This window comes from Caretta caretta, chromosome 15, assembly GCF_965140235.1.
Source record: "Caretta caretta isolate rCarCar2 chromosome 15, rCarCar1.hap1, whole genome shotgun sequence".
NCBI lineage: Eukaryota > Metazoa > Chordata > Testudines > Cheloniidae > Caretta > Caretta caretta.
This window is the reverse complement of record NC_134220.1, coordinates 16,781,937-16,807,511: the sequence shown is the minus strand read 5'-3', so window position 1 is coordinate 16,807,511 and position 25,575 is coordinate 16,781,937. Positions and strand designations below refer to the sequence as shown.

At 42.0% G+C, this 25,575-nt stretch overlaps 2 protein-coding genes across 11 annotated transcripts in view; one reads left to right on the top strand and one right to left on the bottom strand.

Annotated features, from left to right (window-relative positions):
- COMT (catechol-O-methyltransferase) overlaps nt 1-25,575 on the bottom strand; it is a 31,644-nt gene that overhangs the window by 1,538 nt on the left and 4,531 nt on the right. For 4 of the 9 annotated variants that reach the window (XM_048822103.2, XM_048822104.2, XM_048822106.2 and 1 more), the window contains exons 2-4: nt 9,892-10,174; nt 4,940-5,133; nt 2,527-2,658 (exon numbers count right to left, since the gene is read on the bottom strand). In XM_048822103.2, coding sequence (XP_048678060.1) covers nt 2,527-2,658; nt 4,940-5,133; nt 9,892-10,174 — 609 coding nt within the window. Of the gene's footprint in view, nt 1-2,526; nt 2,659-4,939; nt 5,134-9,891; nt 10,175-10,298; nt 10,322-10,640; nt 10,805-13,187; nt 13,290-21,969; nt 22,168-22,513; nt 22,682-25,575 lie in introns of those variants that run through there. The other 5 variants (XM_048822105.2, XM_048822101.2, XM_048822100.2 and 2 more) reach the window with 5 other exon arrangements.
- Nucleotides 13,434-25,575, top strand: part of TXNRD2 (thioredoxin reductase 2) — a 70,980-nt gene continuing 58,838 nt past the window's right edge. For both annotated transcript variants that reach the window (XM_048822077.2, XM_048822079.2), the window contains exon 1: nt 13,434-14,105. The gene's annotated coding sequence lies outside the window, so the exon portion shown is untranslated. The remainder of the gene's footprint in view (nt 14,106-25,575) is intronic.

Below are 25,575 nucleotides of genomic sequence, written 5' to 3'. Positions count from 1 at the left end.
TTAATGATGCTGATAGGAAATTGATGTCATTGGGATTCAGATTCAAACGAATGGGGACAGGTCATGCCTAAATTATTGTTTCTGGCGGTCTCTGCAGGGTTAAGATGACAACTCTGGGTAATTCACATTTGGAAGGATTTCTTCACACGGGTAGAGACTTGACCATTCCTTTTTATTTCAGGTTAATATTGAAATTTTGCAGAAGCTGGTGAAGCCACCAGAGAGGGGGCTGCATGGCATTCTGGGCAGCAAAGTCTCAACTGGGCCTCTAGCCCACTACTGGAAAAACACAGAGTTCAGGACTGAGATTTCCCGTGCTCAATCTTCCTCAATCCCATCCAACTTTTGGCCACTTTATTTGGCGACAGGGCACGGAGCACGGTTCGTGCCCAAAGAGGGCCAGGCTGGCAAGTTACCAAGAATTCAAGGGGCATAAGTAACTTGCCATATACCCAGGCATCCAATGTTTAACAACAGTAAAGCTGCAACCGTAATATTTGCTGACTTGTATTTTCCTTGACAAAGAGACACTACTTATCTGACGTAATTTTCAAAATAAAAGCCTGCAGCTTATCAGCTTTGTTCCCACCCTGCAGTTATGGGGAGGGTTGCATCTTTAAGGCTCCGTGCATGGCTTTTGCCCCACAAATCAATATTGTGGAGGCCACCGGTGGTTAGCTCACCATGCTCACCTCTTGAGTTTGTGCCAACCCAAAGAGAAGAGGCAGTTTGGGAGGTATGTAGATATCCTCTGGCCTGTACTTTCTAATAATCAGATCAGAAACTCGAGTGAAAAGGGCATTTCCAGCACTAACAGCTGTGTCCTTGTGACTCCGCTGATGTTTGCCAGGTGCTCCTTGTATCAAGGACCTTTTCTAGAACTGTGTGAAGGGGAAACTGCGTGGGACTCAAACCACAACCTAGGTCATCTGAAATGCTTGTCAAAAACTATGTTCAAAATGCCAAGTTGGAGAAATGTTCGAAGTGTTCCCTTCAGCTGGTCCATCTCAGATCCCCAGGTGATGTTACACAGCAATGATTCATGAGAATAAGCAAAACAACACTATGGTTTGTAATCGCATCAAACTGTTGACTAAGAAGCTGGATCTAAATGATCCTCAATCCTTTGCTTTAGCTGGTTTTTTGTTTGTTTGTTTGAGGTTCAGAGCTGGAAATGGTGCTCTAGCCCTCCAAACGGCTCGGAGCTTGGTAACTGTTACAGAGCAAGTTTAAAAAATAACTTTCTCAGGAGGCAAAGCAATTTCAGAACAAAATTTTACTGTCTCCCAGCTACTGGTGTGTAAATTCAATGGTGGGTTTTAACAAGAAGTCCCAAAGAAACTCTCGACTTTTTAAAAAGCTGCTTGTAGGGAGGAGAGAGTGGGAGCCTAAAACACAGTGTTTGTATTCTCCAAACAGGGGTGGTGAAACTGGTGCTATGCGAGAGAGGGAGAATGTGGCTAGTGCGAAGCAGTCAGCAGAGAGACTCCCATGGTCTTAATGCAAGAGAGGCTCATACAAGAGCGAGTGGGTAGATATTTGTGGAGAATGTAACTGAAAAATGGCATTTCCATCCAATTAGTCATTTCAGTCTAGAGATAATCACAGGTCTAATAGTGCTATTGAGCTGTGATATTAGGTGCATTTGCGCTGTTCTTTATAAACACAGAGGCTGTGATCATCACTGGATTATTTGTTGACGTTTGGAAATAGCCTGGGGTCCTCAACTGCTCTCGTTTGTCATTACCTGGCTGTTTAAAGCCAACCCATAATTTGCTATTGCTATAATAGCCTTCTAATTTTGTAATGAAGTGTCATTATCTGTTACCTTTGTTGCTGACAGAATCTGTCCCCACGTCTAGCTGTGGGTGGGGAGAGTCTGAATGGCATTTCCTGGAATGAGAACCTAGCATGGTGCTAGGAATAGTCTTCCCTCTGCTAAGGGCTGCTTTATATCCCATCAGATGGTAAGGATGCCCCAGATGTTCACAGAAAGAAGGTACAAACGTGTTATCGAGAGAGAATTTCATCAAGGAGCACAAACCCTGACAACAGAGGGAGAAGAGTTCGCCACCAGGAAATTAGTGATGTGAAGGCTGGGTCTGAAATCTGAACTTCTCCAAAATTCAGGGCATTTGGATCAGGTGTCCTGGCTTAATCTGATAGGGAAAGACTTAAGTCATGACATTCAGACCCAAATCGTACTTCTCCAGTGTTTGTGGGTGGTTCTCATTGGGTATTCAGCTTCAGGCCTTTCCAGACAGGAAGATCCTGCAATCCCTGGGAAGTGCTGAGCACTCTCAGTTCCCACTGACAATAATAGGGGAGACGAGGGCACTTAGCACTGTTGTGAATCCAGCCCCTAAGCTCCATCCCTTTTCACCACGTGGCTGGTTGATTGTTAAAAGTTTCTCTGGTGCGTGCCCCGCTATAGAAAACACGCACTTCCCAACTGTTCTGGGAAGATCTTACAGACATCTGGATATTCACTATGGGGGTTTTAGGGCTGAAATCATTCCAACTCACAAGCAGCAGGATGGTGTCTGGCAGGTATCTATCTTTCCAATGATCGAGAAAGACAAAATCCAGTGTGTCCACTTCATGCTTTTTCTTCAGCTGTGGGATAATTGTCTCCGAAGGGCCTTCTAGAATTTTCACCTGAAAAGCAAATACATCTCATGTTGATCCGGGCACCTTGTTTTAAGCACGTTGCCCCTCACCCTTTAAGGTGCAGTCAGACTTCCGTGACCATGTTAATAGCCTTGGTGGAGAACTTCAGCGGGCTTTGGATCACATGGGCTTTTTTGATAAATTGACTCAATTATTTTTTTCTCTGTGCAATTATAAGAAGCCTGTGACCTTGTCTCTGCTGGGTAAAGTGACCCTCTGCTAGTGACAAGGGAATCCCCTGCTGAAAACAGTGTGCAGCTTGGCTTGGCACTGCAGTCACATCCCAATCAAACCTTCTTATCTAAAGCAAATAGAATGTACAGAAGAGAGGTTAAAAAGACTGGGGTTATTTCGTTTGGAACAGAGCTTGCGGGGAGAGCATGCAAAACAATGAACCCGTTCTTCTTACGCATAGTCAGGCCATGTCTACACTAGGAGTGCTTTGCTGGTATAGCTATACTGGTCTACTACACCAGCAAAGCGTTCCTAGTGTGGATGCAGTTTATACTGGCATCAGCATAGCTTGTTCCAGCCCCCTGAGTGACATAAGCAATCTCAGTAAACATGCAGTTGTGCCAGTGTAACTGGGGCTGCACTAGGGCCTTTTGCCAGCCAGCTGGGTCAGGCATAATTGCACCTCATCACACCCCTGATGGGCACAGCCATGCTGGCAAAATCTGTAGCGTAGTCCTGGCCTCCGTAGAGGATGCAAGCAGGGGAGCGGCAGGCACACCCTGATTATCGGTTTATCAGCACAAGCTCTGTTCAGTGGAGAGGAACTGCGGCACCTGTATTTGGTAAGTAGGTACCATATGGCTTGAGCAAAAACTAAAGGTGAGGGAGTCTGTTTATTCTGGCTGCTGATTTATGCCTCAGCCTTTGGCTTACAGTCACCTATCTAATGACTTGTCAGCAGAGCACTGTTGAGCCTCTCTGTGTTCCTCTGACAAGTCGGTTGATAGGTGATTGTAAGTCAAAGAACCTAGCCATTCCCAGTGCGATAAACCATTGTCTGCCTACATGGGTAACCGGTTACTAGAAAAACAGCCAAACCTAGAAAATGAAATCTGAACACTTTCCAACACTAGAGAGCATTGGATTTAAATCACAGTTCCTGTACCTGCTGCTACGTATTCTTGTTCTGGCTCAGAAAGCTGGAAACTTGTGAGAATAGCTCATGCAATTTGCGGAATTTCAGCTCTAATCCCTGCTCTCACTTGAGCCCCGATGTCTTTCCAAACCCCAATTTGGATCTGAATCACACCACTCTAAGAACATAAGAACGGCCATACTGGATCAGACCAATGGTCCATCTAGCCCAGTATCCTGTCTTACGCCAGTGGGCAATGCCAGGTGCTTCAGAGGGAATGAACAGAAGAGGTAATCAATCATCAAGTGATCCATCCCATGTCACCCATTCCCAGCTTCTGGCAAACAGAGACTAGGGACACCATCCATGCCCATCCTGGCTAATAGCCATTGATGGACCTATCCTCCATGAATTTATCTCGTTCTTTTTTGAACCCTGTTTTGTCTTGGCCTTCACAACATCCTCTGGCAAGGAATTCTACAGACTTTGTGTGAAGAAATACTTCCTTTTGTTTGTTTTAAACCTGGAGCCTATTAATTTAATCTGGTGACCCCTACTTCTTGTGTTATGAGAAGGAGTAAATAACACTTCCTTATTTACTTTTTCCACACCAGTCATGATTTTTATAGATCTTTATCATATCCCCCCTTAGTCGTCTCTTTTCCATGCTGAAAAGTCCCAGTCTTATTTAGCTCTCCTCATATGGCAGCTGTTCCATACCCCTCATCATTTTTGTTGCCCTTTTCTGAACCTTTTCCAATTCCAATAGATCTTTTTTGAGATGTGCTGATCACATCTTCACGCAGTATTGAAGATGTGGGCCTACCATGGATTTATATTAAGGCAGTAAGATAGTTTGTCTTCTTATCTATCCCTTCCCTAACGATTCCCAACATTGTTAGCTTTGCGCCATCTTTACTAACTACTCAGTTATCTTAAACACAGTGTGTGTGAAAAGGGATTGATGACCCTGCCCCAGTCCCTAATGGGCATTTCCTAACTTGACGCATCTACCACACAGATGAGCCCAATGGCCGTGCTCAGTTCACTGCTAAAATAGCTTGGGATATTGCAATTGCTGTGTTAGCTGAAGTATAAGAGGGCGAAATACCAATATTTCTTCTGACATAACATCTACTCAGTCTCTTCATTTACCAGCCACAGAAGAACAAGATGTACCTTATCTTGCACTCCAGCAAACTCAATCATCTGTTTGGCGATAGCAGCAAAGTCAGGGTTGAACTCGATGGTCAGTAAGCAAGCGCTGGGCTTTAACAGCCGAGCAATCCTCACAGCAGAGTAGCCACAATACGTTCCCAGCTCCAGCAAGGCTGATGGCTTTGTCTCCTCCAGTATCTTATCTAGAATCAAACCTGAATGGGAGAGAAATGGGTTAACTCTGGACTAAATCAAACGGCATCATATAATAAAGTTTGTGGATGGAATCTTACAAGTTCATTAATAAGCTGCTATAAGGAGATTCAAAATGTGATGGTTTATGATCAAATATACAGGGCTTCCTTTGCAGACTGGCTCGCACTTAAAATGAGATTAATTTTGAAATGTCAGGAATCTTGGAAAGAAACCACTTACAAATACCTCAAACGAAATTGCTGCTTATTGTATCAACGGGGCCCCTATGAAACTGAAAATAGTCTTGTGAATGCTTTTGCAATTTCTTTTTTGCACTAGGGCGACTTCAAGAAATAGGTTGTCTTGTATAATACTGGAAAATTGATCATCTGACCTAGGCTTCAAATAGTAAATTTTCAAAAAAATAAGTACGTGGGGGTGTTTTAAAAGAAAAATAACTTTTTTAAAATAAAAACCCACATTTTTGAGTGAAGATGGGCCTGTATTAAATAAAATTTACCACAACTTTGAGTGAAAAATGCAACATTTTGCAAAGAAATTTAGTTGTTGCAAAATCTGTCCCCATTCATGAAATGTAGAGCTCTTAAACTTTGAGAGAGTTCACATTTTGTAAATAATATTACACGCAGTCGCCTTAATGTAAGACTTTTAAGTTAAGAAATACTCATTATAAAAGGAACAGTCTAGCCAGCTGACAAAGGCACTATTTATTTGCGCTATAAAGGCCAGGAACCTACAATAAATAAATAAAATTGGAAACGATATCCAATCCTTGCAAAGAAATGGACTCAGTGACGGAAGTCTCTTCCATCTTTAATCTTCTATGGTCCTAAGTAGTGCAAATACATTAGATACCTGAATGAATATTTGAAGGTATTTAGCCTTTGGCATCATGATGCATGAGCCACCTGAGCTGCTTAGTTACCCACTATTAGCATTCACCTTGTCCTGTGCTATTTATTTATGCATCACTTGTGTACAAACTGAACTGGTGTGGTGCTGCAATTTGTAATTGAGCACTCTTGTTTAGCCTTCAAATCTTAGGAATTAAAAATAAATAACGTTGGGATTTTGCCTATCTTACTGGAGCAGTGCCCCTTGGCACCCACTGTATTGCCAGGTTTGTCAGCTTTTCCCCTAGGAGTCCCTGTTCTCAGAAAACTTTTATCTTCCCTTTTTTTTGGAGGGGTGGGGATGGGGGAGATTCTGTCCTATTATGAGTAGGGCCCTACCAAATTCATGGTCATGAAAAATGCATCACGAACTGTGAAATCTGGTCTTTTGTGTACTTTTACCCTATGCTATATAGATTTTACGGGGGAGAAGAGGGTTTCTCAAACTGGGGGTCCTGACCCAAAAGGGAGTTGCAAGGTTATTTTAGGGGGTAGTAGTATTGCCACCCTTACTTCTACGGTGCTGCCTTCAGAGCTGGGCAGCCGGAAAGTGTCAGCTGCTGACTGAGGGCCCAGCTCTTCAGCGCAGACGTCAGGGTGGCAACACCCTACCAGGCCATGCTTGCTTTTGCGCTGCTGCTGGCAGCGGTTCTGCCTTCAGAGCTGGGCTCCCGGCCAGCAGCCGCCGCTCTCCAGCTGCCCAGCTCTGAAGGCAGCGCCGCCGCCAGCAGCAGGACAGAAGTAAAGGTAGCAGTACCGCGACCCCCCCTACAATAACCTTGCAACCCACCCCCCACACAATTCCTTTCTGGGTCAGGACCCTACAATTACAACACTGTGTGAAATTTCAGATTTAAAAAGCTGAAATAATGAAATTTTTAAAATGCCATGACCACGAAATTGACCAAAATGGACCGTGAATTTGGAAGGGCCCTAGTTATGAGGACTGCCCCCCTGATTCCCATTCTTTTCACTTGCCTCATCCAAGGTCCTGTAATATGACCACCATTTTTGCAGCTAAGGAAAGGACAAGGCTGGAGGGGTCACTGCTGGGCAATGTGAAGTAATACCCCCTGCAGTTCTTAAAACCCACCTAACCACTGAAGTGTGAAAATGGTTTTCTATGTGGGTTTCAAACTCCCAGCCATGTGCACCTCAATTTAAAAATCACACTGCAGTTTAAGTCCACTGCCAATTGCAGCGAGTGGAACAAACTTTATAGGCATTGGTCAGAGCTGCAAAGACAAACTGTTCAGAACTGTCTGATTCTAGTCAGTTTCTCATTTCAGACTACTGTATGTATAAGCTGACTAGGAATGGTCAGTGTGCTTCTGAACTGAGTCCCTTGCTGATGTAAGAGAAACCAGCTAGGTCTGCAGAAATCCCCTCAGGCTCACTGTGCAGTCAACTCCCAATTCAAGAAACTTTCAGACTGTTTCTCTCTATTTTCATGAAGTGCTGCTTTACATATGGAAAGCCTGCAGAGGAAAACATAGTAGAAAGCTAATTAGTTTCCCTCTGCAGCTTTTCCACATGGAAAGCACTTTAGCAGCTTTGCAGAGACTAAAAATAGAAAGGTGGGTTGAAAAGTGCCAAAGAAAGAGGAAGGAAGGGTGACAGAGCAGATAGAAATGAGAAAATGGGGAGCGAGACTAGGACAGAAAACAGGAAAGAGTATGTAGATTAAAAGGAGGGAGGGGAAAAAAGAAATACAGAGAACACAGGAGGAGATGCACAAAGACAGGAAAGAGGGAAGGAGAGAACTGGGGAGAAAGGGAAAAGGGGCTGATACTGGTGAAAAATGCATTCAACTGCAAAATAATGCAAATATTAAACTGATTGACTTAAGTAACTAAATGCTATACTCCACCCTCAGCTCTCGTGCAAAACTTTCACTGATGTTGCTGCAAGGCCTCTTGGTTTGGCTCTTCTCTCATTGATCTAGCCCAGGGATCCTAATTAACAGTATAACTCAGCCTCCTCCTGCCATCCGGCTTTTATTGGCACATAAGTGTGTAGTGCTCCAACTGTACGTTATTTGTATTAATTCAGGGACTTCAGTGGGAGTGACTGGTGCTCTCCTTTCTATCCGTATGGTCTAAATACCCTGCTTTTGCACTTACTGTTGCCCCTAATGGTGAAACTCTTGACCCCATATTATTTGTGCGACAGACTCTGTATATTATCTTAAAGCAAGTTTGTCGTCAATGCTTATTTATAGGATTATTTGTTTTAATAAATGCAATTGGTCATTTGTAGCACAGCATATTGTTCCAATTTATTGTAGATTAGGGATGGCTTGTTATAAATTGGTGTAGTGCTATGTACCTTCTTGGGATATGATCTCAGCATGGTCATTTCTGGTCAATACTTGGATAAGAGGCCTCCAAAGAAACCCAGGGCATTTCAGGGATCAGGGCTGGTGATTCAGTTGTTGGCACTGGTCCTTCTCAGCAAGTATTGAACCAATGTCCTAGCAGTGTACCATTGAAACTGTTGTTTCAAATGAGCTATAAGGCACAGTCTAGACCATTTGGGGTCACTAAATGATCCCAAGGTGTTATCCCACCAGATGCCCTCGCAAAATCCCCTAGTTTGGGGAGTTGGTAACTTGGTGTATCTGTGTGTTATTCAAAACCACAGAGGAGACTGCACTTTACTGAGCATTGAAGCCACTCCTGTCAGGTGCTTTGGCACCTTTAAGATGAAAGGTGCCAAATAAATCCAAGATAGTGTCACTACATAATTCAATGCATCGTGGGCTAAATCTTAATATCCACACTCAGTTTTCACTCAAGCAAATTTCTACTGAAAGCCAAGGGCATTTTGTCCAAGCAAAAACCTCAGAATATGACAAAATATTACCAGGGCTAGAGCTTTAATAATGTGTGCACAGATACTAGAAGCTACGGCTTTCACCCTAAACGTACTACTCATGGCATCACAGGAACTGTTTTCATAAACTAGGCCTAAAACATCGGGGTCTCTGACTACTGCGTAAAAGTACAAGTTTACTAGGGTTAACCCTAGATTACTATGTTTAACCTCCAAATTCTCTGCACTGCCTCCAACTAAAAGGGTCATGTTCTGAAAGAAGCTCTCAGATCTGTAAGTCACAGGATGTGTATGTTAGAAGTGAGCTACTACAGTTATATGAGACAATAACTGAACTTTTTTGAATGCAAAGTAGTGAGACAATGAATGTGCACCCAAGAGGACAAATTTTATCCACTTAGCTGATTTGGCCTTTAAGAGAAACTAAGACTTGCCAGGGGATAGTAATGTCAGATTTTCCTATTAGTATATGGGACAGCTTCTTGTGTATATTACATCTGTATGATCTCTCTTCCCTCGAAAATACATTGCCTATAACTATTGTTTATATGTGCAAAATTCCTCTTATTTTAAATACTCATGGTTCGCACATTTCAATCAAGGATCTCAAAATGCTTCATAAACACCAGTGAATTAAGGCTCATGGACACCTTTTGCTGGAAATAGGATACGAACCATTGTAACCAAGGTCTAGAAAGCAAGGCAGTGACTTTTCCAAGGCTACGTAGCAAGAAACTGGCAGGAATCCAAGTCAGGCGTTTTTTGTTTAACTCCCCAGATGTCCACCTTCCCTCAGGAAGCAATGTGCATGGCACATCAAAAAATCACATCTGGCCCCATGACCCTACAGTGCACCTGCTGGATTCTTCCAGAGAGATTTACACCATCATGCATGATCGTTTGCATAACCACTGTTATGGCATGCAAAATTGCTGTGTTTTTTCAGTGACTAACAGAACAACGTATCCTGTACCATGCCAGTCTCAAACTCAAACATAGCCTTGAAGAGCTTATCTCTGATGTGATTACCTTTTTCATCCCCCACATTCATGGCCCACTCCTTCTGGGAGCAGTACTTATCTATGGTGTCCACTACGCTTTGGGGGTCTCCTTTGATTGCATTCTGCAGCACGAAGTTTAAAATCCTCTCTTCTTTGCTCTGAGCCATGATGAAATTGGTTATTTTCTGCAGGATGATTTCATTCCACAGAATGGCTGCCCAGCCGTTGTTTCTGATGAGCACTGCAAGCAGCAGCAAAATGAAGAGCAGGCTGGTAACTATGGTCAAAAGGATTGGACAGCTCTCCAGCATCTGGAATAAAAGAGACAAAACAGGTTTTTAGTTAAGGTGGCACAGGAGAGAACCATCTTTCGTATAACTGTTACAATAGAATAACCCATAAGCAACACCCAGGATAGGAATATATAGAACTTACTATAATTCTACTGTACAGTGTGGTTGGAAACGGCTATGTTGTATCCAGAGAGAGACAGTGATCTGAGAGTTCCCTTTAGAGGCAAATTCCATAGGCGGTCAACAAGTGTCATTATTAATTCCCTACTCCCCTCCCCCACGTAGCCACTCAGTTCTGACTCCATCCCAAAACACCATTGCACAGACTGGCTGTGCTCTTTAATATCCTTAAAGTTGCTTTAACCATTAAAAAGGATTTAAAATCCTAAATAGTTGTACTAGGTGTGATTTTCACCCCCTCTTGTCTGCGTGAGGCAGGACTGTGGTTGTGTTGAGATTGGTGAAGAAATTTGGAGCTTTTCACCTTCAATCTGAGCACTGTGATCTGTAGAGATCAGCGGTTGTTATGCAAAGTCCTATGTGAAATGAGCATTAACGAAGTAGTACTGGTCTCCAAGTCTCCAGGAAACACACCACAAAAACCATCACTGTTAGGCCCCTGCCTTGCTGGCACGGTCTGCAGAGAAGTGAAGGACTGAGCGTGTCACAGAGACTGAACTACCCTCTCCCACTTCAAGGTCGCAATTGAGGCAGGTGCTTGGCGCGGTCCAAGGAAGCTGGCAGTACAACTGCTGCCTGTAACACAAACTTCACTTCACTTTGTATTTGAAAGCATGGATTCTTCTCCCCCCCCCCCACTCCAGTTACAAAATACAAAGTTGAATCCCTGTGCCAGAGCCGAGGAATCCAGGCCCGTGAATTTCAGGAGAATGTACAAAAGGGTGCATTGTTCTTCAACTGACAGGCTGGGTTTTGCAGCCAGCTGCAGTCACCTCATGATACTGCGCCTATTGTTTCCAAGAAACTTGGCTTCTTTGCTGAAGGTGCCCTTGTGTACGTTCTCTAGACATGTGTCTCTCCAAGTGTAGGGCATTAGGGCTTGAAACTCACCAGATGGGATGCACATCACCCATAAAGCTCAAGCGATAAATCCCTTCAAAGCCATTTACCTGCACAGACAACTCTCTGCAGAAAGGTATATTTATTATGGTAGGGAATGATTCATTGATTTTGAACCGACCGTAGCTCCAAAGAGCTGCTATGGACTGTTTCTTTAAATGAAATATTAATTTAGTCTTTATGGAAGTGCAGAACTAAGAACACTGACTGCGCCAGGCTCTGTAAAAGCTTCTCCCATGCAACACTGCCAGGGCACCTGTTGATGCAGCCTGTAACACCTCTGTTCCTCCACTCCTGTGTCTCCACTTGAGCTGGGGCTGACAATTGCACCGGGGAGTTGGAACGTGCACAAGTCAGGACAACGGTGAGTGACTGCCAGAATCGTTTCCCCTTACAATTTAATTTGGGATTTGCACATACATCTATGGAATTCAGAGGCTCCTTCCCCTGCCTACCACACCCCACAGTTCTGCACTGGAAAGTACATTGTTCTCTAAGCCATTTTTAATACGAACAGTTTACCAGCCTCTGTTATTTAACCCTTTCTACTCCCTCCCCTCAATCCAATAAACTCCATTCAAAGGGCCTGTTGCAGGGCTGCCTGAGCCCCATTCTGACCAACTCTGGTGCTGCAGGTACTCCCTGCCTCAATCACCCTTCCCTCAGGGCCCTTTAAGAACTCCACAGTCTAAAGGGGTGTCAGACAAATTCCCGTGCAGAGCTTCTACTTCATTAAATCCCAAAATAAACTTGAAATAGTGTCTCCCCTTGGCTCAGGGATAACACAACCCTCCTCCTAGGGGCCTGTGGTCTCTGGGAGCTCTTCTCCCTTAGAGTCTCTCTCTGTGACCACCTTTCTACTACTGAGTCTTGCTGACCTTTTGTCAGGCTCAGCTGTTCATTATCCCATTAGCTGCCTGGACAGACTCTTGCTGTAGCTCACGAAAGCTCATGCTCAAATAAATTGGTTAGTCTCTAAGGTGCCACAAGTCCTCCTTTCCTTTCTCCTTAAATTAGCTCATCCTGGGTGGTCTAAAAGGAAACAGCAACCCACTGAACTCAACAGGAGCACCTCACAGACTAGAACCCCCGGGGGAAGTTGGGAAGAAGAGAAATGGCTCACAACCTGAGAGAGTGCTGATTCCTTCTGTCAGACCCCTTCATGTCCAATCGTCCCAGCCAGGCCCGACAGCTCTGGCTGCCACTGTATTAAAGTCTTACATGCTCTGATGCCCCCTTTTAAATAGGGCAGCCACAGCCAGGGGCCCAGCAGAGCAGCTGTTGCACCAACTGGACGCTACAAGTGGATCCTCCAACTCTTGGTCTAAGCTCACAGATGCGAGGGAGTGGGGTTAGCCTGAGAACCGTAAGTGGGAATGTGTGTGCGGGAGGGGATTGTTTCCCCAAACTTAACCTTTTGAGGTTATTCCTACATTTTAGGGGTCCCTACATTTCCTTTCTTTAGTCTGCTCTTCAGAAGTATGGCTCATGTGGAAAAATCCACCTTCAAAAACTTTAAATTACCATGCAGGACACATTTTGAGTTCAGGAGATGATTAGGTTGCCATGGAGATGTGCTCAACTCATGTTACAGTTGATGTTTGTTCACTCATCCACTTATCTCAGTTGCACAGAACATATAATTTGTTTGGAACACTTCCAGTCTGTTTCTTTTGGCTTCCAACAGTTAGCAATGTTAACGCTCACATTTGTAACATTCTAACATGCCCACTGCAAAGAACTGACCCGAGTTACTGTTTTTTAAGGCCTGATGGTATCATTTGGCAGGAGGAAATCATGTTTCTTAGCCATTTAACCCAGATAGCAAGAAGCTTCTCTCACGTTTTCCAGAGGCATGTACACCAATCTGACCCATCCGCCCCCATGCACAAGTAGTTCTGTTGATCATTCTGGCCAGTTTCCTATGTTCTTCATAGAAAAGAATGCATACCTTTGGGCTGGTCTTTCCAAACCTGAATGAAGAAGCTTCACACTTTCCACGGGTGGAGCTTAGCTTGGCCTCTGAGGATGTCATTGGTTTACAAACACCCTTTTTGATTTGACCTCCTTACTTCTTCTAGTGGCTTCTTGTGAGGGGTGTGGCTGTCATTGGTGGATTATGGCTGTCATTGGTGGATTAGTATTATCAAGTGGTTGTAAAGGTACTAAATGTTCTTAAATGGGTGTGGGCATAGGGCCCCTCCTCAAGAAACCATTTATTGATGCCAGACTGCTCACTAATTACCACAGAATGCCTAACCTTCCCTTTTACTGGAGGTGGTGGTACAGGTGCATCTGGATACCAGTGACATTCTGGGCAGCATCCAGTCTGCATTGAGGCCTCTCTTGGATCAGAGAATGCATTTGTCACTATCACGATCACTGCCAGAGAGTTTCATTTTGTTTACACTGGACCTTTCAGCACCTTCCAATAAGATTAACCATAGGCTGTTGCTTTCACAACGAATGGATTTTGCCAGTATGGTTAGGACTGTCCTTCGAAGGATCCAGTCACACCTGGGACTTAGTCAGGATGGACAGTAACTGAAGAGTATTAGGTTGCATCTTTCAGAAATGCAAGCATTCTCCTGGGCTGCTCAACATATGCGTGAGACCTCTTGGCGAGACCACTTCTGAACACAGGCTGAAACAGCATCTGTATGCTGATGAGACACAGCTGCTATATACCTATTGCCCCATGTACCCTGTTAACTCAGTCTCTGAATCTCTGCCCTGGAGGAATGCTTGCACAGTATCGCCAGCTGGATTCATCTGACCTACAGCATTTAAATATTCAGTAAAAAGGAGAGGAGGCTGCTTTTCCCCTCTTCTGCCTTCACAAAGGACTATTTGGAGGTAACGAGCCAAGGTAAGAACCTTCGCATCCCTTTCATACCACATTCAACGCAGGCTTTCAATGGGAAAGGTCATGGTGGCAAGTAGTTTTCAGTGGTGCACTTTTCTTATGCTGTTATCCTTATTTATTGGCAAGGTTGTCATGAAATAATTATGTGCCGTCCCTTCAAGGAGGTCTTCCAACAGTGCTGCTTCATTGCCTGAAGCTGGGGGAAGCACAATCACTCAATGGGTGAAATCACATTGCACTCACTGCCTAGAAAGTGGTGAACTCATTTTACAGAATCTCTGCTGGGTTTTTTGTATTTAATTATATAGATCTAGTCTCTGTGTATGCAAACACCTCCTCCTTGGGCCCCCTGCAGATGTATATTTGCATTCTGACATCAGTTTCTATTTAGGCATTCTGCCATTGTGGCTCAGCTTGGCAGGTGATCATAGCTTTATAGCTGGTGGGCCCTGTGCTGTGAAACTATCTCACTCCCCCCACTTCTAAGAGACACTGAGAACTTTTCCTTTCCAAAGGCAGGTGTTTTGTTTTGACCCCTGTTGGCCCCACTATTGCCACACGTAGTGCCTAACATCAATTTTAAATGTCATATGTTAAAACATACATAGTTCTGACATTTTGTCAGGCTAAGGAAAACTCTCTGAGCCACAAATAACCCAACCTCAAATCCCCACCAGCCTCCCCTTAAGCAGAAGGCTCAATGAACAGACAGGCCTTTCCATTTGTCCTGAAGGCTTGCCCTGGAGTTGGGAAGCAAATTCTTGAGTCAAGGGCTATAAGTAATAACTTATTTCACTGCAGATTTCATCCATGACTCCGGATTTGAAGCTAAATTATAACTGTATTGTCTCACATTGCCATAAGGGACCTAGAGTAGGAAACTGTTCTTCTCTGCTTTTAACACTGGTTTCTTTTTATGTTTTAGCTAACAGAGATTTGGTAGGAAAATCTAATGTAATTCAAAGGGCCTATTATTTTGGGGATGGTGTTAAAAGCCTGACCCCTCAAACTCAATCTGCTGAGTAACTATTAGTCTTTACTTGCTTCACATGATTAAGGGTTTTGAAGAATTGGTCTCTTATAGTATTTTAGTTTGATGCCTATGCGCATAAATGCCTTACCTTACGGTTACAAGTGGTTAAAGACTAGAACGCCTTTCCTCTAGATCTCTAGAGTTAATATTTGGGGGATTGCTAGCTAGAGCTTATATAGAATATAAACCTCTTAGCCTTAGCCCATCTAGCACACTTGCTGTTTGCCGCTTTGGGATTTATTTGTTTTGTTTAAGAAGGTTTCTAAATTTCAATTGGATTTTTTAATTGTTGTACAGCACCCAAGGGACCTAGGCAAGCTGGCAATATAAAGTTATTAACTGAGTTCCCTTGCAAGACATTATCCTGAAATCTGCATTCCAGAGCAAGTGGGTTTTAAAAGAAGCAAATCAGCTTTGTTTAGCTTGATATTTTCTGTAAAAACCTTAATTTCTTTTTCCCCTTTGGGAAATATCAGAACACCCACCCCATTTTGCTGGGATGTGTGAAAGAAAAATCTTTGCAATATCTATTCAGCAATAAAAGCAACTTATTTTCAAGAGCCAGGTGCTTAAATGTGGAGTATGCCCCCAAACTGAAATGGTACAGTGCCATACCAAAATAATAGGCAGTTTGTTTTTTCTTTCGCTAATAAATATCTGATGTGCAAAGTTAAAAATGTAATTCAACCAACTTAAAACCAGCACTGCCCAAGAGGACAGATTCTTATTCCTGAGTTCGTTATGACATCATTAAAAAATGCAACTATAATTGCAGTTTTAATGTGGATTCACAGAACACACAAAATGTACAGAGAAACAGAAATAAATCACTGATGTGCATCTCACATAACAATATTATTAGAAGATAGCTACTGTTATTATTAAATACTTGTATTACAGTAGGGCCCAATGGCCCCAGTTGACATTAGCGGCTCTGTGTTAGAAACGTATTTGGAAGATATGGTCCCTGCCTAAAGACGAACAATAACAGACAACATGTAAAATGTTAGCAAGGGAATTAAACAAACAAACCCCATAACACTGGAGGGATATCATAGTCTAAAACAGTGGTTCCCGTACTTGTTCTGCCCTTGCTGCTTCCAGCAGCTCCCATTGGCCTGGAACAGCGAACCGCGATCGGCCAAACCTGCTGACGTGGCAGGTAAACAAACCGGCCCGGACTGCCACGGGCTTTCCCTGCACAAGCGGCGGAACAAGTTTGGGAACCACTGGTCTAAAATGATGATCCAGTTTTGTCACCAAATCCACATTCAGGAAAACAGATTATTCAAGGATACCAGATATTAAATGTCCCAGCGTGTCAGAGCACTGATAATCTTTCTTCATATGTTATGGTATAGATGCAGAATCTTGCTTGTTTAGATCATACTGTATAAATAACTCACCCTTTTACATAGAGTATATCCTATCCTTTCATTCATGTGACTTATCTCATGTATCCCCAAATTTACAATATATTGGCTGTCTCTTCTGCATGTAGTCTGAGAGTATACATAAAGGACTTTAGTTTCTCATCAGATTTTACCACATAGGTTCCATTGCATTTTTGTGCCCAAACCTTCATAAAGCAAAGGTGTGGCCCCACTGGGTAATGTTTACAGTTTTGGTCTGTGAGAGCAGGTGCTTTTCCCAATCTGCTCAACAAACACAGTTCATATAGTATATAAAGTGCAAATGTGGCCCTTTCTTTTTGAATTTGGTTTTTCAAACGACAATAGGATAAAGATCAGATTAACCTTTCTCCCCAGGTTTAGCTACTCCTAGAGTTCCTCCCTCATGATTGCTCAGCCCACACCCACTTATCCTTGTTACAGAAGGATCAGCATCTGCTAGCCAAGTAGGGTATTGCAGGTAAACGCTTCCAGCCTATTCAGTTATGATATTTGGAAACGCCACAAGAAAGAAAGAAGGTGTTGAGACAATACCAAGTATTGAAACAAAAAAAAAAAGTAACGGTGAAAGATCCGACACCATTTGTCTTTATAATGATCTTGCACAGAAGCATTCTCCAGCACTTCCCAAACCCCGCCAATGGATTTATGAAGTATAAAGAATACTTCACCAAACACTGAAGTGCAACCATTGCTAGGGCGAAAGGTGGAAACTGATTAAAAGTACTCTTTGGCACTCCACACTAGTTTAGAACAGGCAGTGAACACCTTCCCTGATTTGAGAATGATGGTGCTATGTAGACTAGAGGCAATTTGTTGTTAGGTTTCATATTGGGCAAGGACATCAGGGTAACACACTCTTATAAAAAATACCATGGAACGTTTAATGAGAATTTCATCAATTTCTCTTATCCTAAAAATGGCACCTCCACACATACAGACTAGAACTCCTTTCTTCCACATGTGACATTTAGTCAGTGCTGGCTCAGGTACTAAATCATTTACTATACTTTCTGCAGCATCTGGGTTTTCCTTAAGCACCTGACCCTACTCAGTTTGAAAGATCTGATGAGATCATATCCTGATTTGGTAATGCAACTCAGCTTTTCATCTAGACCTTTATTGTGCTCTTTTACAATGAAAAATCCAGTAATACAATTATAGTTTTAAAGAAGAGTAAATGTTGTGTTTGGGATTAACTGAATAACCATATGATCAGTTGTTTTCATAAAAACAAAGCAAAAAAGCCTCTGGGATCGCATACATTTTAACACGAAAATAGCTGCATGTAGAAGGTGCAGTCAGAACAATTCATCCTCACCTGTGATTTTACTCAAGTACGGGTGACTCTTACTGCCTTAACCAAGGTGCCTTTTATTAATATTATTTACCAGTTTTCTAGGGGTGTTTCTCCAATCAGACTGAATCATTTAACATCTGTTGTGCACCTAGAGTTTTTTGAGATACAAAACTGATTGGTAACTAGAAATGACGAGATTAGTTTTTAAAGTTGTCATATTTCTATGCTTCATAATAAATGTACCATAGAAAGGTGTGGGGGGATTTGATGTAAAGTGGTGAATAGTGGTAATCATTTATTTCCCATTTCACCCCCAAAAAGGATCTCCATTTGCTGCAAACTGAAATTTGCTAAGAAGAAAAGTAAACAACTTGTTTTACAAATTTGAGGGCTCATACAAGTGTGTGCCTTAGTAGCTTTGGCACAAGGAACTCAGGATTTAATTATGCTTAATAATGAAACATTTAAAATGTAATGATTAAATTAGATTAAAATAGGATTATTTAAATCTTGGGAAGGTTGAGTTCTGTAGTGATAACATTTTGAATAATTAAGTCCTCGTCGCCTGCTGCTGCAGAAATTAGTTGATAATGAAAATATACTTGGAAATAAATGTCTGTTCTCTGTTAATGTTTGTTTTAAAAAATTAAAACTGAATCCTAGTATATCATTATCAGTTTATCCAAGATAAAACTACACAACTTTGCTGTAGTCCTGTCTGGAAATACTCACAAAACTCCCTATGCGGCAAAGACATCATGTGCCCTTAGGCTGCTGTTTTCCATGAGAGATGGCCTTATGGTCCTTCAGGAAGACGAAGTTTTATTCTCATTTTAGCAGCAGATTACCTGTCTGACCTTGGACAAGTCACTTAAGTGCTGGGGGCCTCCATTACACTATGAGTAAAATGCTACACAGGGTATTGTGAAGCTAAATTAATTCATGTCTGGAAGGTACACTGATATGTTTTGGAGAGATGGCATCTGAGAAAGACTAAGTGTTTATCTATATTTACTACAGAGATCCATTTTGGGACACCTTGATAACAAACACCAAGGTGACACATTAATATTCTTGACGTTCTGAATAACTGGTAAAAATGTGGATATAAACAGTGCTTCAAATGCTTCCCTTAATCGATTTTGTCCCACTGATATTACCTCCAATTTTGCTATCATCTTTCATACATTTAATCTAACTGCCAATTGCTTGGTTGGTTGTTCTGAGTTTATTATGAGTCTGAGTAGCTAGTTGGTACTGTAGTGTTACAATGCAGGGGGTTTATAATCCAATCTAGATTTTATTAGCTCACATAACCTGGTGTGAATGGAGAATGCTTGGTAAATTTATACCATTCAACCTTCCTTCACAAAAGAATCTGTCCACTGGCCTGATGGTATTGATGAACAGACTACAATAGAAGAGTGCCCTGGGACAATGGGTCCTGAACTCATTGCAGAAAGACTGCTGCTAATAGCCAGCATCCATCAGAGGAGAATGTAATAATGCTAAGCAATTACATAGTGTTTTCCTTCAAAAGGCCCTGCACATTAACTGATTAACCCTCCTCTCACCCCTGTGAGGTAGGTAAGTAGTAGTATCCCAGTCTTTCAGGTGGTGAAACAGATTCAGAGAGGTTATGTCTGAAATTTTTAAAAGCTCATGCCCAAATTGTGCATCAAAACACCTGTTGCACCAGTGGAAGTCAAGGATATACACATGTTTGCGAGCCTGGCTCACATGGCCAGCATTTTACATCTGCATTTTGTTCATGTGCACAAGCGCTTACATGCTTTTGCACAGACTTTTAAAATCTGGGTTAATTACTTTTCCGAAGGACAGAGGGAATCTGTGTCAAAGCAAGGATTAAAATTCAAATTCCTGCCTCCCTGTCCTACACTAAGATGACTAAAACCACCTCTCTTTCTATGCCATTCAGTGGGTGCTTATTTTTAGTCTTTTCCATGGAGCAAGACCAGCAAAGGAATTTGGCTAGAACATCCAGGTAAGTGTCTGCCAAAGATAAGATTGCCGTAGTAATCACAAAATTTATTATTTTTTTTAAAAGGGAAAAAACCCCAACCAATGAAAAACAACCCTCAATCTGGTATTTTAAAATAGAAAGAATATTTTTACTCTTATCTTCTGACAGATGTAACAATAAGGCTGAAAGTCAAACAAGGTGTTTTTTTACCTTTTACTATCAGAAAGCCAGTGTATTTCTAAATGTGAAGAAATCAGATAGCCAAGAAACCGTAATCTGGACTTGTCTGCTTTTGTCAAGTACAAAAGTACAAACCGTAATTAGTTTTTCCATCAACATCTTGTTATCAAGCTACAAGCACTTTTCACCTTTTTTCCCCATTAAGGATTTCCTCACTTAAAAATCTAAATCTCTGGATCCTCATACTCACCTAGTCCTATAATTCAGTTTTGTTACCATGACTACATAAATGTCAATATTCACTAAATGCAAAATTCTGCTGATTTAAGAATCTGTTTCTTTTGTCTTTTATTCTGCCTTTTTCCAGGTTCAGTGGAAACAAAGTTAGGTTTCTTCTCATTTTTCTGGATGACAGGAAGAGGGCAGAAAATAATAAATGCCTTTTATGGACTAGAATCCCCATTAATTAGGCTTCAGAGGGGTGTTTATCTCCATTGCACCAGACAGATTTCAATTACGATAATTATATTCTGCCCTCCTAAAACACCCTCTGTAGTTTCTATTGGCTTTACGATATTCTTCTGCACTCACTGTCCTAAAAAAGCCATGTAGAGACCATGCGCTCTATAAAACGGATTCTGATTGTCTGATTGATCATTCTCCCCCCAGGTCTCACCCATCCAGCAATCCAATCCAAGTAGGTGTAAGGGTCCACACATATGGATCACATTGCAGTATTAAGGCCTTATTTCTTACATTTAAAAAGCATTTTTAAAATAAACTATTATATTACGCCCTGAATAGCAATAGCTTTACTGGGATATCATTTTTCTAATTGTTTTATTTGTTTCTAAAGTGTCCTTATTTCTGTTTCATAATTGTTTACAATTTTGTGCTATTATTTTGAGCTATCAGCAGGTAGGGCTGGACACTGCCGGTCAACACATGACCTGCTGCGCTGTTGAATGTACCATGTGTACCCTAACACAGACATTGATAGAATGTTGACAGACAATAGCAGCTGGGTGTCGGACCAACAAAGAAAGTAAAACTAGATCTCTGGCTGTAGGTTGCTGAAATAAGATGAAACAGAAAATACTGAATGAATCTGAATGCCCACACTCATATTGCTGACAGGGTTAGTGCTCAATACGACCAGCATGCTTCTGGGGATGCAGACAAAAGCCATCAAGCAGATGGTTGTTGTGGTACACTATAAATTCTGCAGTATTGCGCTAGTGCTTGAAAACCAGAAATCAAAGTTTAAGCAGTCTATTACCGTAGTCCCTGGCTGAGCAAGTGCAGAAACCTTGAAGTAAATTTGATATTAAACATTATCTAGGTTTAATAATCAGAGGTGTAGTTAGTAACCCTGGTAAGGAAAAATGGGTTTGGGGTTTTTTTGAATGTCCCATTAAGTGAAGGTAAACACCAAGGGCAACAAGCAGATACCCTGTGAGTAGCAGCAGTACCAGCTGCAGTTCCTTTTCAGAGGGAAGAAAGGCATTTTGTGGTAGAGCTCCCTAATCAAAATGCAAACCAGGGTAAAAATATAGCTACAGAAACACATTCATCAACCCCGAAACATCATTGCAAATATCACTGAACATAAGCTTGCCTTATATTCAGCTTTTTCTTGAAAAGTAATTTTAATGAGTACTAGATGCCGATGTAGTTATCCACCATTTACATTTTCAACCTAATCAGGATTATCTCCTCTTGCTCTTTCAACTGTTGTGGTTGACAATACAATATGAAAGCATTACATATAATATGTCCTACTGTTCTTTAAAGACTTGTTGCTGCCCCCAAATTAGCATCACTAAAGTGCCTGGCAGTCAGAAACCTGGCAAAAACTTCTTCCTCCTACCCAGCGCCATCTGAAATAGTAGCATTCTCTAAGAGAGCATAGCATATCAGATATCACGTCTAAAAAATAGGAAAATATAAACATGTACCTTCATGCATAGAACAGAAGCTGTTCCTTCTGATATTTTCCTGTGTTGTAGTGATATGGATTTTACAGGATACAAGTCCAAGAGCCTGCAGAAGTCGCAGTCTCCTTTGATCACATCACTGGCACAGCTTACATGTTCTGGTATACAGAGATTCTAAAAGGAGATGTGTCCTTTTCCCCCACTCTTCATTGCACAATTTATGTTGGCTCTACCTTCTAGTGACACTGTTCTTGTTACTTAGTTACTGCACAGCGGATGCTGGCAGTCAGGCATGAGCCAAATTCATCCTCAGTGTAGGTTAGTCCACTGTGCTCAGTGGAGTTACACCAGGGATGAATATGGCCCATTTTTTTTTTTCCAGTTGAGACTTATCACACTATAACTGATGTACAAATGGGAGATACAAGTCCCACGCACATCCATACACTGTAGTGCTGCTGGGGACTTTTGTATAATAAATTGTGTTAACATCATAAACTGGAAAATGAGGGAGAAGTGATCAGTGCATTACAGAAAATCAAATAAGACAACATTTGTAGCTTACGTTTAGAAGTAATTCTGCAAGACAGATCAGAAGAGCCACACTCTAACAAACTACTTCTTTCGGGCTGAATATGAGACAGAGGTCATGCTCGAAAACAAAATCCAAAGCACGTCTGTCCCTTTCACAGCAGGAATACTGAAGATAGTTGAACTGAAACTCACTCAGATAGTGGGAGAAAAGAAACAAAAGCCATTTCAGCATACAGCTATGAATAGACTTCACTGTGGATTGTTTTCTTCCCCTTTATCCTCTCTGGGAAGCTTAGCAAAAGTAGGAGTGAGCAAATTTCTACAATGCTATCATGGAAACTGCTCTAAATGGGCTGCAGAGAAGAACGCTCTCACCCCAACAGTGGCCAAATGGTGTGGAGCGACAAAGAAAGGGTTTATGGTAGATGACAAGGCAGCAAATGAAGGTCTATGAAGTAGACGGGGGCTAATTAACAGAGCTTCAGGAGAAAGAAAAAAATATAAGAGCAAGTGGATGAAATGAATAAGGAACTGTGGGAGGTCAGGGTTAGTGTGTGAGGACTAGGGTGGTTTTGTACCTCTTTAAGCAAAACATAAATGAATACTTTGGCACGTAGCACAATAAACAACAATATGTTATTTTGATACAGAATAACTTTAAAAGCCCCCACCACCACCCATGTGTTAGAGCAGGTGTGGCCAACCTGTGGCTCCCGAGCCACGTGCGGCTCTTCAGAAGTTAATATGCAGCTCCTTGTACAGGCACCGACTCCGGGGCTGGAGCTACAGGGGCCAACTTTCCAATGTGCCGGGGGAGTGCTCACTGCTCAACCCCTGGCTCTGCCCCCACTCCACCCCTTCCTGCCCTCTCTCCTCTCCCCCCCAGAGCTGATCGGGCGGTGCGGGGAGGGAAGGGGAGGTGCTGATCAGCAAGGCTGCCAGTGGGTGGGAGGCGCTGGGAGCGGGGGATGGGGAGCTGATGGGGGGCTGCTGACATATTACTGTGGCTCTTTGGCAATGTACATTGGTAAATTCTGGCTCCTTCTCAGGCTCAGGTTGGCCACTCCTGTGTTAGAGCTTCAGCTTAATAAATCTTTTCCTATATTCCAGACGCCAAAGAGAACCAGTAGAAAGCAATGATGAACTCGTCTGACCTGCAATAATTCCCCATTTGCATCTGAAAAAAACCCCTGTTTACAAAATTTAACATGATTCCACTATTAAAGATTTCTTAACGTTGGCACCAGCACTAAATCTGGCTCAGTCTCTTCTAAACGCAAGATGGTCCGTGCCTGCAGGAATAACTAGAATTAGCACTGTAGTTAATTTTAATGCGGAATATATTTCCCCTTTTTTATGGTAAGAAGAGTTTCTAACTGTTCAGACTGCACAGCTCAGTCAAACAAGAACACATACTGCACATTGATCTTATCCTCATCCCCTACTGTAAGCATTAAGATAATCTGTGATGTCAGATGAGGTAAGACAATTTGTAACCCCTTCTGTTCTTGACGTGCTCCATTGCATATGTAAAAGCATAGAATCTGCAATGCTGAATCAGAGCAGAGGTTCAACTCGTTTAGCCCCCTAGCTTTGACAGTGGTCTATACCATCTGCTTCAGAGGAAGGTGCAAGAAACACTGTAATGAGCTATTATGGAATAACTTGCCCATAGGAGAAGTCTTCTTCCTGACCCAAAACTGTGAAGTGTTGGCTTATGCCCTGAGGATTTACATCTATTATAAATTGTTTAATCAGTCTAATGTAGCGAGGGATGTTCTTGTTGTCCATATAAGTGTCTAATCTTTATATTATTAAAAAAATCCTAATAAGCTCTAAAACATTTCTTTAGCTTTGGGAAAATTTTTATCATGCTTTTTGCTCTGATTCCACCCCGAGACCTGTTCTATCCACAGTTTTTGTGCCATTATAACTGTCACTTGGGACTGTACCAGTACAACTATACTGGTAAAAAAAATACCCTTAAATATGGACACACTTATACCAGTAAAAAGATGACTTTTATTCTGATATAGCTCAGTCCCCTTTTCTGTAATCAGATATGACAATAGAAACACATTTACACCACTACTACTGTGGCCAACCTAGGGGTTGCATATAGCTTTAAATACACCATTATAGTTGGATATACAACTTCGCTGTGTACCCAAGGTACTAGAACAGTGGTTCTCAACCCATGGCCCATGGGCTGCTTGTCGCTCAGTCAGCACACAGCTGCGGCCCATGTGACATCCTCAGGGCCAAATAGGTAAAATATATATATTGTGTGGATGCAGCCCACATACCACAGAGAGCTGCATATGCAGCCCACAATGGTAAATAGGTCGAGAAACATTGCACTAGACGATGAGTTAGTCAATGCATGGCACATACACATATTCCAGCAGCACACATTCTCTTTTCCCAATAACCCTGGCCAAAGCCTGATTTTTAAAGCCTAAACAAAGAGAGATGGAGGAAAGAGCTGGGACGTTACTACAGACACCTACAGATCAAGTGAAATGTTTTTCCTCCAGTCAATTCTTTCAAGCCTTCTACTTCCATAGTAGCATGAGGGGATTTTTATTTATTTTGTATGTGTATTTTCCATTTTTCAGAGTCACATTAAGTTCTTCAAGAAAGTAAGAATGGGCCATATTTGTTCCAGAAAAGTACCTGGAAGATGTCTTAATGCATAAAATAGTTAACAATCAAGCAAGGTGGCCGGCAAAACCCCACTCTAAAGTTTAATAGAGAACTAGAGGCGAAGTACACTAGTTAGTGAGAATAAGAAACCATTCACTGTTTGCTTTACAAACCAATTGTCTCCATTTTAAAAGGCTATTATTTAGAGCGGTTTCAACATCTGCTGACTTGTCACAGAAAGTAACAAACATTCAGAGGCAGTTAAGTTTCCATACTTCTATATATTTCTCCCCCCCTCCCTTTTTTTAATATATCTTGACTTATTTGCATAAAATGAAGAACTTTGCTGCTTACAACTCCATCTGCTCCTGCTTCCTCACTTGACATCAATTAGCTGTTGAGGAGATGCCACAAACAAAAAATGACAGCTTCAAGTAAGGAAGAAAA